The sequence below is a fragment of the Salvelinus fontinalis genome, chromosome 19 (assembly GCF_029448725.1).
Source record: "Salvelinus fontinalis isolate EN_2023a chromosome 19, ASM2944872v1, whole genome shotgun sequence".
NCBI lineage: Eukaryota > Metazoa > Chordata > Actinopteri > Salmoniformes > Salmonidae > Salvelinus > Salvelinus fontinalis.
In genome coordinates, this window is record NC_074683.1 from 47,969,872 (window position 1) to 47,983,657 (window position 13,786).

The 13,786-nt window shown below is 42.8% G+C and overlaps 1 protein-coding gene across 2 annotated transcripts; it reads left to right on the top strand.

Moving 5' to 3' along the window:
• The first annotated feature begins 2,234 nt into the window (after positions 1–2,234).
• On the top strand, positions 2,235–13,012 carry LOC129816872 (kelch-like protein 9). Of its 2 annotated transcripts, none has more exons than XM_055871819.1 (9): positions 2,235–2,438; positions 3,206–3,259; positions 3,460–3,799; positions 8,939–9,071; positions 9,400–9,596; positions 9,754–10,576; positions 10,683–10,796; positions 11,869–12,077; positions 12,343–13,012. In XM_055871819.1, the coding sequence occupies exons 1-9, from the start codon at positions 2,383–2,385 to the stop codon at positions 12,628–12,630; spliced, it is 2,214 nt and encodes a 737-aa protein (XP_055727794.1). In that variant the 5' UTR covers positions 2,235–2,382; the 3' UTR covers positions 12,631–13,012. The 2 variants fall into 2 exon arrangements, with proteins under 2 accessions (XP_055727794.1, XP_055727795.1); XM_055871820.1 differs by having other exon boundaries at positions 2,236–2,438; positions 3,183–3,259.
• Positions 13,013–13,786: the final 774 nt, after the last annotated feature.

Sequence of the window (13,786 nt, forward strand, 5' to 3'; positions counted from 1 at the left end):
TGTCTATCCCGCTGAGGCGTAGGAGCCCGATGATCCGGCTGAAGCGTGACGTGGGATAAGCGCCTTCCGAACCAACCTGGGCAAGGATACCTCTTGAGCCGGCTAGGGCATGGAAGCACAACGACCCAGCTAAAGCACCCCCGGTTCCATCAGCGCCAACCCCTGACCCAACGTCACCACTAACCGAACCGCCAGCACTCACCGATGCTTCAGTTGATGGCGGCTGCATTCTGTAAGGAACGACGCTGCAGAAGAGAAGCAGGTACGGGGACTTGGCATTTAATTAGGAGCGGACATGTAACAGGACAGGAACAGCGTCAGAACTGGGAGACACAAAGACAGATGACAGTCAATGCCGCACCGGGGAACTGACAAATATAGGGGAGGTAATAAACAGGTGATCGAGTCCAAGTGAGTACAGTAATTGCTGCTGCGCGCGACGAGGGAAGGCAGATGTGTGCGTAATGATGGTGGCAGGAGTGCGTAATGCAGGGCAGCCTGGCCCCTTGAGCGCCAGGGGAGGAAGAGCGGGAGCAGGCGTGACAGAAACATCAAATGTACATAAATATTCACACGCACATCTCTGAGTAAATACATGTTAGAATCACCTTTGGCAGCGATTACAGCTGTGAGTCTTTCTAGGTAAGTCTGTAAGAGCTTGGCACACCTGAATTGTACAATATTTACCCATTATTCTTATCAAAATTCTTCAAGATCTGTCAAGTCTTGCCTTAGATTTTCAGGCAGATTTAAGTCAAAACTGTAACTTGCCCACTCAGGAACATCCACTGTCTTCTTGGTAATCAACTCCAGTATATATTTGGCCTTGTGTTTTAGGTTATTGTCCAGCTGAAAGTTGAATAAATATCCCAGTGCCTGGTGGAAAGCAGACTGAACCAGGTTTTCCTCTAGGATTTTGACTTTGCTTAGCTCCATTCCGTAAATCTTTTATCCTGAAAAACGCTGAATGTGTTGTATTGGATTTTCCCCACACATAACATTTTGTATTCAGGGAAAAAAATGAATTGCTTTGCAACATTTTTTGCAGTATTACTTTAGTGCCTTGTTGCAAACAGGATGTATGTTTTGGAATATTTTTATTCTGTACAGTCTTCCTTCTTTTCACTCTGTCAATTAGGTTAGCATTGTGTAGTAACTACAATGTTGTTAATCCATCCTCCAGTTTCCAGTTTTCTCCTATCACAACCATTAAACTGTTTTAAAGTCACCATTGGCCTCAGAGTGAAATCCCTGAGCAGTATCCTTCCTCTCCGGCAACTGAGTTCGGAAGGACGCCTGTGTCTTTGTAGTGACTGGGTGTATTGATACACCATCCAAAGTGTAATTAATAACTTCACCATGCTTAATTTGTAAAAAATTCCACAAATATGATTCCACTTTGATATTATGTGGTATGGTGTGGAGGCCAGTGACAAAAAAATCGAATTAATTTAAATTCAGGCTGTAACACAACAAAATTTGGAAAATGTCAAGGGTTGTGAATACTTTCTGAAGGCACTGTAAGTGAATTGTGAAGGTGAAGTTGCTTTTAAATCAGTGGCCAACAGAGATCCATCAGTCAAAAAAGGTTGAGGGTGAAATGATTGATCCCTTCTGGTTTGATTGTAATAACTGTTCTGGCTGGTGAGGTGGAAGCGAGAGAAGTGTAGTTGATAGAGTGATGTAAAAGGGCTGTTTGGCATTCCAGTTCCTAATTCTCTGAGAACAACAGTGTGATTTGATTCAGAACCCTGGAGACACAATGAGATGAGAACTACTGTAAAACCACTTTGAGAATCAAATATATTTTAAAAAACTTTCTGCCTCCTGTCATTCATTTAGATTTATTTGATGCTAAAATATTTGATGGTGTATGTTATTTGTTTCCTCTTACAATTTAATTGACATTTCTTTAGATATGACATCTTAGTACCATGAGATTATTATGGGATTCTAAAAAATAATTGTAAGAAACTGTACATTTGACACTAGAGAAGTATAGCAGACTCTAGGGACTGAAAGGATGAGCAAAAACCCACTAGGCACACGCTGGTTGAATCAAAGTTGTTTCCATGTCATTTCAATGAAATTACGTTGGACCAACGTGGTATAGATGTTTATTTGAAGTCTGTGCCGTGGGAAGTCATTGTATGCTTCTGTCTTTACAACAACTAATGTGTAACAATAAGAGTGGGAAGGACTAGAACAAAAAGAGAGAGAAAGAGAACTGACACAGGAAGTGGCTGAGGTCTTGGTTAGCTGTGAGAAACTGACTGTGTTGCTGCTTACCCCATTCTACATAACGGTTCCACTCTGCATCCTGCTGCAAGGAGACATTTAGTGGTCTGTAAAGAATTTAATAGATTGCTGTATGTTGGTTATATGTCAGAAGAAGGCCTTTCGGTTAAGGAGAACCTGTTGAAAAGAATAGCTTCGAGGTAGGTTCCTTCCTTTCCTATCATTTATGTTAATGCGGGTGTAAAGTTTGTAAACTTGATATAGACTACAGTCTTGCACAGAAACTAACTGCCATGACCCAAAATAAAGAATATAAATACAAATGATGAATACAAAGTGAAGCATAAGTTCCGTGTTCAGAGGCTACTGAGTTAGATCTTATAAACACTACTGTTATCCACTTGAAACATCAACCAATGTGGAAGTATTGAAACAACACTATATCACGATAAATCAAATAACATTGTATTGGTCACGTACACGTATTTTGAAAATGTTATCACAGGTGGAGCGAAATGCTTCTGTTTGTAGCTCCAACAATGCAGTATACTTAACAATACAAAACAATACACACAAATCCCCAAAATTAAAGAAATTAAGAAATATGAGATGCTGCAACATAATCAAGTTGAGGACAACACCATTAAAATAGAGAAGTTAATGAGTTAAGTTACAGGAGTACAATGTATTAACATTTACAGCAAATACACATAGTATAGTAACAATGTTATCAGGAAAGCCCCACATCTGCATATGTTCCCTGGGCCTGTTAATTAAGTGAGTCATACTGCCTACCAGACAACCTACATATAAAACAAAGACATACTCAACAGTTTCATTTCCCATTTTGTAGCTTGTTCAGAGTGAAGAGGCTCTGAAAAAGAAAACAGCAAATGATTTGGTGCTGACAGACCAGACATCAATTTAATCCTGCCCTGTTTTAGTGCTGTCTTATGCATCCGTTTAGGAACCTTTCACAGAGGTGCAACAGGAAATCCAGCAACACACCAACTGATATGGGGTAGGCTGATCCAATTTTTGGGGTCATTTTTAGGTAATTTAATAGTAGATTATAGTGACTAAATACTGTATATTTCATAACAATCAATATTAGAATGTACTTGCTTCAGTAAACTGCAATGTGAGCTGCCAAGCAGTGGACTAAACTACTACAGTAGCTGAAGATGATACAGCAAGGACCCCTATTATTTTGTGTTCCAGGGGCAGTGGTGAGGAGAAGGAGAGTGGGCCGGGAAGGCTTCACAGGAGACTGTCTCGTCTGGGGAGCAGAGGCTCTCTTAGAGAGCCCCCCAGACTTCCACCCCAACCTGTCCAACTCCCAGCACCATCTCCTGCCCCAGCTCCGGCCCCAGCCCCAGCTCCGGCCCCAGTTGACAGACCCACTCCCCCAACACCAAACCCTCCAACCCCTCCAGACCCAGCACCTAAACCATTGGAGTTTCCCCCGAAACCCCCTGATATCAACCTGAAGCCAAGCCTCCCTCCAAGGCCTCTAACCAGGATGTTCAGCAGCAATGAGCATGGCACCGCAGTCCTACAGGTACAACCCAACCACACCGCTCATACACCAGCCAGAGTTATGAAAGGTTCATTGGGGTTATTACTTAGCTGGGAAAGTTGTCAAGATGCATTAGGATCCTAGGCCGATTATTTTTTAATCTATCTGAATGGTGTCCAACACATGCATATATCAATAGGATACATGTGGAGATAGTTATTCTGTTTTGTACCATCAAAACTGTGATTATATGTAGAAGCCAGACAGCATAGTTTAAATTAAGCCTTTAAAATCGATAGATCAAGAATATCCCTAAACAAACGGGAGAGAGTGAGCGGCCTGTAATACACAACAGCGAACCAATCTGTGAGTAAAGTGACGCTGAGACTCGAATCCGACAAACCTTGGCTTCCCTTAGAGGTAAAGACAAAGAACAACTTGGAGATGCAAATTAGAGCAACGAACAGCTGAAGGATATCCAGGAAAACATAGCTAAAATGCTCTCAATGCTCACCAAAAAAATTACGTAGATTTGCTTGAAATTAAAGTAGATTCTATCGTGTCAGATATGCATATACAGGAGAGGCACATGGACGAACAAGACAACAAAATTGGCCTTCTGGAAACAAAGGTGTAAACTTTAGAAGATGAACTGGTTCAGCTCGAAAACAGATAGAGACAAAATAATATGATAATGTTGTCCCTACTGGAAGATGAGGAAAAAGGGGACCTTTCCAGCTACGTGATCAAGCTGACATTGGAGGAGCTTGGTGTGGATGAATCACCGAAAGATCTGGAGCGATGCCATCGGATCTGCATGAAGCAGAAGAACTCTAAATACCCTCGCATGGTAATCTTTAAGCTGTGGAACTATCATACCAAAGTCAACATTCTGCGGGCACAGGGAGGAAAGGAGATCAAGGTCCAGGGACAGTCCATTCGATTCGCCCAGGACGTGTCTGCTAGGCTTAGGAAAAAACACAGGCAATTCATTCCAATCAGACAGTCACTGGAGGAAAGAGAAATCAAGTCTCAACTCCGATTCCCGGTAGTACCGTGAACAGGCTGCAGGAAACATTTCCAGTTGAAGAGAGAGAGACCAGTCCTGAGGAGAAGCAGAAGCGGAATAAACAGATAAGCACATACATTGATGCCCAAGACCAGCTTATCGTAAGTTGAGACAATATTCGTTCCCCCTCCACCCAATACAATCTAGACTCTATTGTCCCCAAGTAATTGTTCTTCTCTAGGAAGTAACGATAGAATTAGCCAATGCCAATGAGATACATGGATACTGAAAAGACAATATAAAAGTGTGAATACAGCATGTAAGTTAATAATTGTCAATAATTGTTCTATGGATGTGTGTGTGTGTGTGTGTGTGTGTGTGTGTGTGTGTGTGTGTGTGTGTGTGTGTGTGTGCGTGTGCGTGTGCGTGTGCGTGTGCGTGTGCGTGTGCGTGTGCGTGTGTGTGTGTGTGTGGGCAAGAGGGTGTGAGTGGGTGTATGTGTGGGTATGTGTTTGTCAGTGGAGGCTGCTGAGTGGAGAACGGCTCATAATAATGGCTGAAATGGAGTAAATGGAATGGTATCAAAAACATATTTTTTATGTGTTTGATACCATTCCATTCACTCCATTCCATCCATTACACGCCATTCCAGCCATTATTATGAGCCGTCTTCCCATCAGCAGCCTCAACTGGTGTCCCATATGAATGGGAGTGAAGGAGGGTGAATATGAATATGTGTAGGAAGGATGGGTATGCGGAGGCATCGAATATATGTTGTGTGTTGTGTTGGATTTGGATTGGGAGAAAGAGAAGAAAGGAATTATACTACAATGTCATTGTGTTTGTTTTTTTATAACTTGTAAACCTGTTGTAAAATTAATAAGAGTTCTGGATAGATTAGGAAAGGATGTCGAATCATTATTATTCCTTGTTTGTAATTACAACTAAGATTTAATGATGGTTATTGGTGAGAATGTAGAGGGGCCATATCCAGGGGATTGGGTGACTGGGAGGGCATCAGATACTTCTCTGAGGTGTGTGTGGGGCCTCCACTCATCTCATTTCAGTCTCTCGGAGGACCCACTCTCCCTAAGTAGACCCCCACCAACCACTATAATTTAATTTATAACGTAATACAAACCAACCACAGTACTTAAGTGGCAGTCTTTATTCAAATGTATGTACAATGTATGTATCCACAGTTTTTTGGGGGTAACATTAGGAGAGGAGTCTGCGCAAAAAATACATACTTTGCAGGTTTTTTTTCGTTTTTTTCTGCTCAGCCCACATGCCCACACACTGTATATGTAATGTATACAATAACTATGTATTTATACTATGATCCTCCCATTCTATGGAATGCCCACCGCCCTCATATGTCATGTATGCTAAAATGTTTTAATTGGTTCTTAAATGATAGACAGAAAAAATAAGGTTAACTTTGATTCTATACTAGTAAAGAGCAGCATGTAATGTCCACGGGCTCCATGATGGGGAAAAAAGCATATGGTTCTCCAACACCGTTTGTTGCGTCCGTTTGTTGTTTACTCCTGCATAAATAAAGTGCACGTCTGTTCACAACTCTCTGCTCTCCTGCACCTGACTTCGCTACAGGTACGCACACCCGTGACAGTCTGATTAATTTGTTTTAGAAAGGGGCACAAGATAGGGATGTCCCCTCTCCCACCTCCTGTTTGACTGGCATTTGAACCGCTTGCAGAAAGAATTAGACAGGACCCAAACGTAAAGAAGATGAACAAATGTGTAGTTAAGAACATTATAACAATATGGAAGAAAATTAAAAGTATTCTACAGGAACAATATCACTCCCTAAAAACACAACCTTATGGAACAATCCTTGGATAGCTTTTCACAATTCACCGATAAATTGGTCCCCCTGGAAATTACTTGGTAATAGGAAATTCATTTATTTTCATGGCAGAAGTAAAAAGTAGTTTCAAATAAAAGTTAAAAGTTACATATCAGAGCAACCTGGAGGGAATCTTAGTTGAGTCAGAAAAGAATGTCCATATGATAGGGAAGATATACAAAACCTTGCAAGGAGCTCATCCAACTTCAATCTCTTAGAAAAAAATATAATCTATTGGAACCAAGATTTAAGAAGAACGGATGTTGGCACAAGATGGAGGGAAAGTTGGAGCATAACTAACTAAGTTACAGAAATGTACACTTAATCCAGTATAAACTAATGTGTATAATTTATTATGCAAGAGACAAAATTCACAAATTCTAAATTGGCTGTCAGAAGTATTACAATGTAGACTTACTTGTAATCCATCTGTCTGCATATTTCAAGACATGGCATATGAGGGTGTAGTGAGATACCCAATGGCGTGGACGATTCTCTTCTCATCACTCGTCTAAAAACGTGGAAATCAACCAATCTGCTATCCTTAACACAATGGAAAAATATAATGATTTATTATTGAAATATTGAAATAGCATGGGCAACCAAGAAAAACAAATTGTTACAATTTAAGGCCAAGTGGCAAACAATAACTAGGGATGGGGATGGGGGTGTGAGCATCCGGGTCAGGGCAGATAAGATGTAGTCATTGTTTGTGTGTGTCTATATGCTGTTGTACTTATGTATAATTTTGTATCTGGAGTGAAAAAGATATATACAGTACTAGTCAAAAGTTTGGACACACATACTCATTCAAGGGTTTTTCTTAATGTGTACTATTTTCTACATTAATAGAAAATAGAATAATAGTGAAGACATCAACTCTATGAAATAACACAGATGGAATCATGTATCCAAAAAAGTGTTAAACAAATCAAAATAGATTTTATATTTGAGATTCTTAAAAGTAGCCACCCTTTGCCTTGATGACAGCTTTGCACACTCTTGGCATTCTCTCAACCAGCTACATGAGGTAGTCACATGGAATGCATTTCAATTAACAGTTGTGCTTTGTTAAAAGTTAATTTGTGCAATTTATTTCCTTCTTAATGCGTTTGAGCCAATCAGTTAGGGGTTGTAGGGGTGGTATACAGAAGATAGCCCTATTTGGTAAAAGACCAAGTTCATATTATGGCAAGAACAGCTCAAATAAGCAAAGAGAAACGACAGTCCATCATTACTTTAGGACATGAAGATCAGTCAATACGGAAAATTTCAAGAACTTTGAAAGTTTCTTCAAGTGCAGTCGCAAAAACTCAAGAATCAAGCGCAATGACGAAACTAGCTCTCATGAGGACCGCCACAGAAAAGAAAGACGCAGAATTACCTCTGCTGCAGAGGATAAGTTCATTAGTCACCAGCCTCAGAAATTGCGGCCCAAATAAATGCTTCACAGAGTTCAAGTAACAGACACATCTCAACATCAACTGTTCAGGGGAGACTGCGTGAATCAGGCCTTCATGGTCGAATTTCTGCAAAGAAACCACTACTAAAGGACACCAGTGAGAAGAAGAGACTTGCTTGGGCCAAGAAACATGAGCAATGGACATTAGACCGGTGGAAATCTGTCCTTTGGTCTGATGAGTCTTTGCTGGTGACACTGTCTGTGATTGCTGGCACACAACCAGCATGGCTACCACAGCATTCTGCAGTGATACACCATCCCATCTGGTTTGCACTTAGTGGGACTATAATTTGTTTTCAACAGGACAATGACCCAACACTCCTCCAGGCTGTGTAAGGGCTATTTGACCTAGAAGGAGAGTGATATAGTGCTGCATCAGATGACCTGGCCTCCACAATCACCCGACCTCAACCCAATTGAGATGGTTTGGGATGAGTTGGACAGCAGAGTGAAGGAAAAGCATCCAACAAGTGCTCAGCATATGTGGGAACTATTTCAAGACTGTTGGAAAAGCATTACAGGTGAAGCTGGTTAAGAGAATGCCAAGAGTGTACAAAGCTGTCATCGAGGCAAAGGGTGGCGGCTACTTTGAAGAATCTCAAATATAACATATATCTTGATTTGTTTAACAATTTTTTGGTTACTACATGATTCCATATGTGCTGTTTCATAGTTTTAATGTCTTCACTATTATTCTAGAAACCCTTGAATGAGTAGGTGTATCCAAACTTTAGACTGGTACTGTATATCTTTGAGAGAAAAAATATGGTGGCCAACACCATTAGACATTGAAGGGGATCCAAACCATAGATGAAAAATTAATTTAGTTCTTCCTTTCAGGGGTTTCAGTTGTTCAGAGGTGATGAGACTCTGTGTGATGTCATCCTAGTGCCTGGGGACAGCAGTGACACCTTCCCAGTACACAGAGTCCTTATGGCCTCCGCCTGCGACTACTTCAAAGCCATGTTCACTGGTTAGTCTGTGATAAATAACATTCAATGAGGTTTTTCAATATGTGCAATATGTAAATATATTTCAATATGCTAGTATATTTCAATGAGGATTGTTTCACAATGTGTGATCGAGAGCAGTCATCGAGTAAGTAAGTAAGTCATATTTTTTCACAGATGAGTTTTTTAGGGCTGAGCCTATGAAAAGTCTCTCTCTTACAGTATTTGCTCTCATCACGTCCACTCAGACCATTTTCAAACTATGTTTGAAAATTCTTGCACTCTTACATCATTAACTGTAACAGCATTCACCCTCCATATCTCTCACTTTTCCTCTTTCCCTCTCTCTAGGGGGTATGAGAGAGCAGGAGATGAGGGAGATTAAGCTCCATGGTGTGAGCAAGACGGGTCTGAAGAACATCATAGAGTTCATTTACACATCCCGGCTGAGTCTGAGCATGGCCAACCTGCAGGAAACTCTGGAGGCTGCCAACTTTTTACAAGTCCTCCCCGTCCTCGGCTTCTGCAACGAGCTGCTCAGCACTGAGGTGAGTTGATCAGGTTACTTACCGGTACTGAAACAATGAACAGGTGGATGTGCTGGATGGGTGTATTGAAGAGACAGTGAAAAGCATGGCCAATGTAAAGACAGGAGACCTGTCACAAGTTCATCCAGTCGTGTCTGTTTTCCTGTGTGTGTGGTAGATCACTATTGATAACTGTGTGGAGGTGGAGCGCATTGCCGGGGACTTGCTCCTGAAGGACGTGCAGGCCCACATTGGGAAGTTTGTCTGTCAGAACCTGTCAGCGTTGCTGCAGTCTGGCCGCTACCTGCAACTCTCCGAGCCCAGCCTAGCCAACGCCCTGGCCAGCGACAGCCTCAAGGGCTTCTCTGAGATGGAGCTGTACCGCATCGCCCGCTCCTGGCTGGACCACGACCCTCCCACCCGCCGCACCGCCGCCTACTCCCTGATGCGCCACGTCCGCTTCCCCCTCATGACCCCCACGGAGCTGCTCGAGATCTCCCAGGAGGACGAGGGGCACGACGATGGCGGGGCAGCCATGATGCGCTCGGACACGGCCTGCGTAAACCTCCTGCTAGAGGCCAGCAACTACCAGATGATGCCCTTCCTCCAACCTTCCTTACAGACAGAGCGCACGCGCATCCGGTCCGACGCCACACACCTGCTGGCACTGGGTGGGGTGATGCGGCAACAGCTGGTGGTGAGCAGGGAGCTGAGGCTGTACGATGAGGAGAGCGGCCACTGGAGGGCGCTGAGGCCCATGGAGGTTCCATGCTACCAGCATGGCGTGGCTCTGCTCGGGGGCTTCCTCTACATCGTGGGCGGCCAGAGCACCTACGACACCAAGGGCAAGACAGCGGTGGACAGCGTCTACCGCTATGACCCGCGCTTTGACCGTTGGCTGCAGGTAGCCTCGCTCAATGAGAAGAGAACCTTCTTCCACCTGAGCGCCCTGAAGGGGAAGCTGTATGCTGTTGGGGGCAGGAACGCTTCAGGAGAGATCGGTGGGGCACTAGTGTACTGGAGATGTTTTTACTGCAATCTGTTACAGAGAAATAGTGATCTTTAAGGTGCATATTGAGTGAATTTACGTTTGTTTTACTCTTTTAGACACCGTGGAGTGCTACAACCTCAGAAAGAATGAGTGGATGTTCGTGTCACCCATGATCGACCCCCACTACGGGCATGCTGGGACAGTCCATGGTGACCTGATGTATGTCTCAGGTAAGTTTCTCAGACCACTAACAGTTAGAATACAAACTCACCAAACAGTTAAAACCTACAACGTGAAGGCTTGAATTGACTATGATTGCTGTCCTGATGCAATCAGCTCAGTCAGAACTGAGAGGTTTTCAGTTAATGTATTCAGGCAAACAAAGGATGTGTTGTTGACCTGTTTTAATCCACTCTCGGCGCTTAACAGCTTTGATAGACTTTAACATAACATAGTAGCTCTGAACCGTTATCATTCTCATCTTGGTCGATTTCTATGATGGTCTCCTAGCAACCTTGAAGTAGAAACCAATTTCTCATGTTGAGAACAGAGGTTGTAGATATGGGATTGAGGGCCAGGAAACACAAAGACCTTTAGTTGAAATGGGTCAGAGTGTAGGTTAACCACAGCTCTGAAGAGCAATTGTGTCGATTTTATGCTCGCGGAGACAACCAGAAAACAGCTTATTCTGAACAGATGCTTTAAAAAGTCCATGCAGAAAATGTATTATTTTTTATCTGCATTCATTTCAGCATCCAAGTGTTAAAGTTACAAAGCAGTGGCTAAGTAGTTTGAGCCCACGGCTGAGTGTGGATGGTATGGCAAAGAGTAGGTGGATTCCATCAGAGGCGTGGGGACATGTAGAGGATGGTGTAATGGAATAATGGTCACAGCTCTCTGCAGCTCACAGCACCAGACCACATCCTTCCTGTTCAGACCCAAACGGTCTCTTTTTCACACTAGGGCCCTACTGCTCCTGCCCCACTATATGCTGGTGGTTGATCATGTGGGTAGAAGAGCACCCGACCACTGCCTCACAGTTCAGCCCCCTACACCGTCACTCTTTCTTTCTCAACGTCCATCCTTTACATATGCTACAGTACCAAAGTTACACTGCCCTCCCCTTGAACTCTCTCTGACTGTGGTGTATTCCACATCAGATGAAAATGTAATGGATGGATTGAAATGTTTGTCTTATTAAAACCATAGGATATTAGTTTGTACACGTAAAACTGTATTTTAGTAAACATGTTTTCATGGTATCTATCTAATAAAACCAATGTCAATCCACTGATCCAACAGGTGGCATCACACAAGACACATTCCAGAAGGAGCTGTCATGTTATGACCCTGAGACTGACACATGGAGTTACCGTGCCGACATGATGGAACTGCGTGGCCTTCACTGCATGTGCACGGTGGGCGACCGGCTCTACGTGATGGGAGGGAACCACTTCCGGGGCAGCAGTGACTACGATGACGTACTGGACTGTGAGTTCTACAGCCCCGAGGTAAGGCATGGCACAGGCCTTAGTTTTGGTCCCAACAATATGATAAGCAATTTGACCACTTTCTTGATACCTTACCCTTATCCTAACTGTTCTGACTTTGATGGTCACATGTCACAGCTTTCTGGCTTGGGCGAAAATGATGACCAAACAAGGAACAAATTAGGGGAGAAAAGCAGAATTCTGTGAGGCAGCTAGCCAATCAGAGCTCAGATCTTATTATGATGTTGTCCCAAAACAAAGACCTGTGTTTTATATCTTCCCCCAGGTGGACCAGTGGACGGTGGTGGCAGCCATGCCATGGGGCCAGAGTGATGTGGGGGTGGCCGTGTTCCAGGGCCAGATCTATGTAGTGGGGGGCTATTCCTGGAACAGCCGGTGCATGGTGGACATTGTGCAGCGCTACGATCCAGAGAAGGACGAGTGGGACCGGGTGTTCAACGTGCTAGAACCACTGGGCGGGATCCGGGCCTGCACCATGACTGTGCACCTACCTGAGGGTGCCGTGGACGACGGACAGATGCATGAGTGCCCACTGGACACTGCCAAGAACTGAGAGCAAGGACATATGGCTTTAGCCTCTCTGTGTTTGTGATGCTGAAAAATGTGACCTTTTTGCAAGCTTGAACTGTGGGAGAAGTGGAACGAACGTCTGCAGTAGCATTTCTCTAATATATCCGTACATTTGGTTGACTGACTGTTCTTTTGTAATCTTTGTGTCTTTTGTGTTGGAATTATTTTCGTATCTGAATGACTTCTGCTTTGCTCTTTAATGTGAAACACCTCTCAAAAAGCTCCTTTTCATGGAGAATATGTTTTTTACTTTGACAATGTATTTTCAAACTATAAGTTATGGCTTGAATTATGTTTTATTGCTGGAAGAGTATTTTGTATTGTATATGAATGAGTAATGAAAATAAAATGCATACTATTAATCATCATACTTTTCAATACTAAACAGACACCACACAATCTAACAAGTCAACCCACTTACTAGTCTAGGGTCTCTGCCCTTCTTGGTTACTGTTGCAACCTCGGACAACCTTTTCCCGGGAAGCCCAATTCCCCATTCAACCACTGGCAAAATCCTCTCACAATGATCTCAAACTGTGTTTCTAATACACACTGGAATTGAACTCAGACTACACATTGCTAACCAGGAAACTCTTAGGTATGTTGTGGTGAACTGTCATTACAATTGCTTCATGGGAACATGGTACAATTTTGTTTGTAATATAACTACCGATGTAGGATCTTAAATTGATCACTCTTTTATTGCTAATAATTTTACTGTACAGCAGCTAATGCAAACTTGTAGTGTGTTTGAGGTTTAAAAAAGGCTTTTAAATTTTGTAATTTCCACTTTCAAATGACAGACTTGATTTGCCCTAACAAAAAATGTATCAACCCCTACAAAATAAATCCATTAATTAGAATTCACATTTCCTGTTGCTGTAGCAAACTGGCTCAAATTAAGATCTTACACTGAATGGCTGAATGGCTCTGAATTCACTGCCAGCAGGCAGTCAAAGCCATAACCACTTTTGGAGCCAACTGGTGCTCTCAAATCGCATCCTGATGCCTAGAGCAGATGGGTGTTGTATTCATAACATAACTAACTTAGCTAGCAAACACATTTTGAGAAAACAAGTGCTGCAGTACAAACATAATGTTTTACCCACTCAGCCTTCTTGCCTGTCACTTTCCCTAGC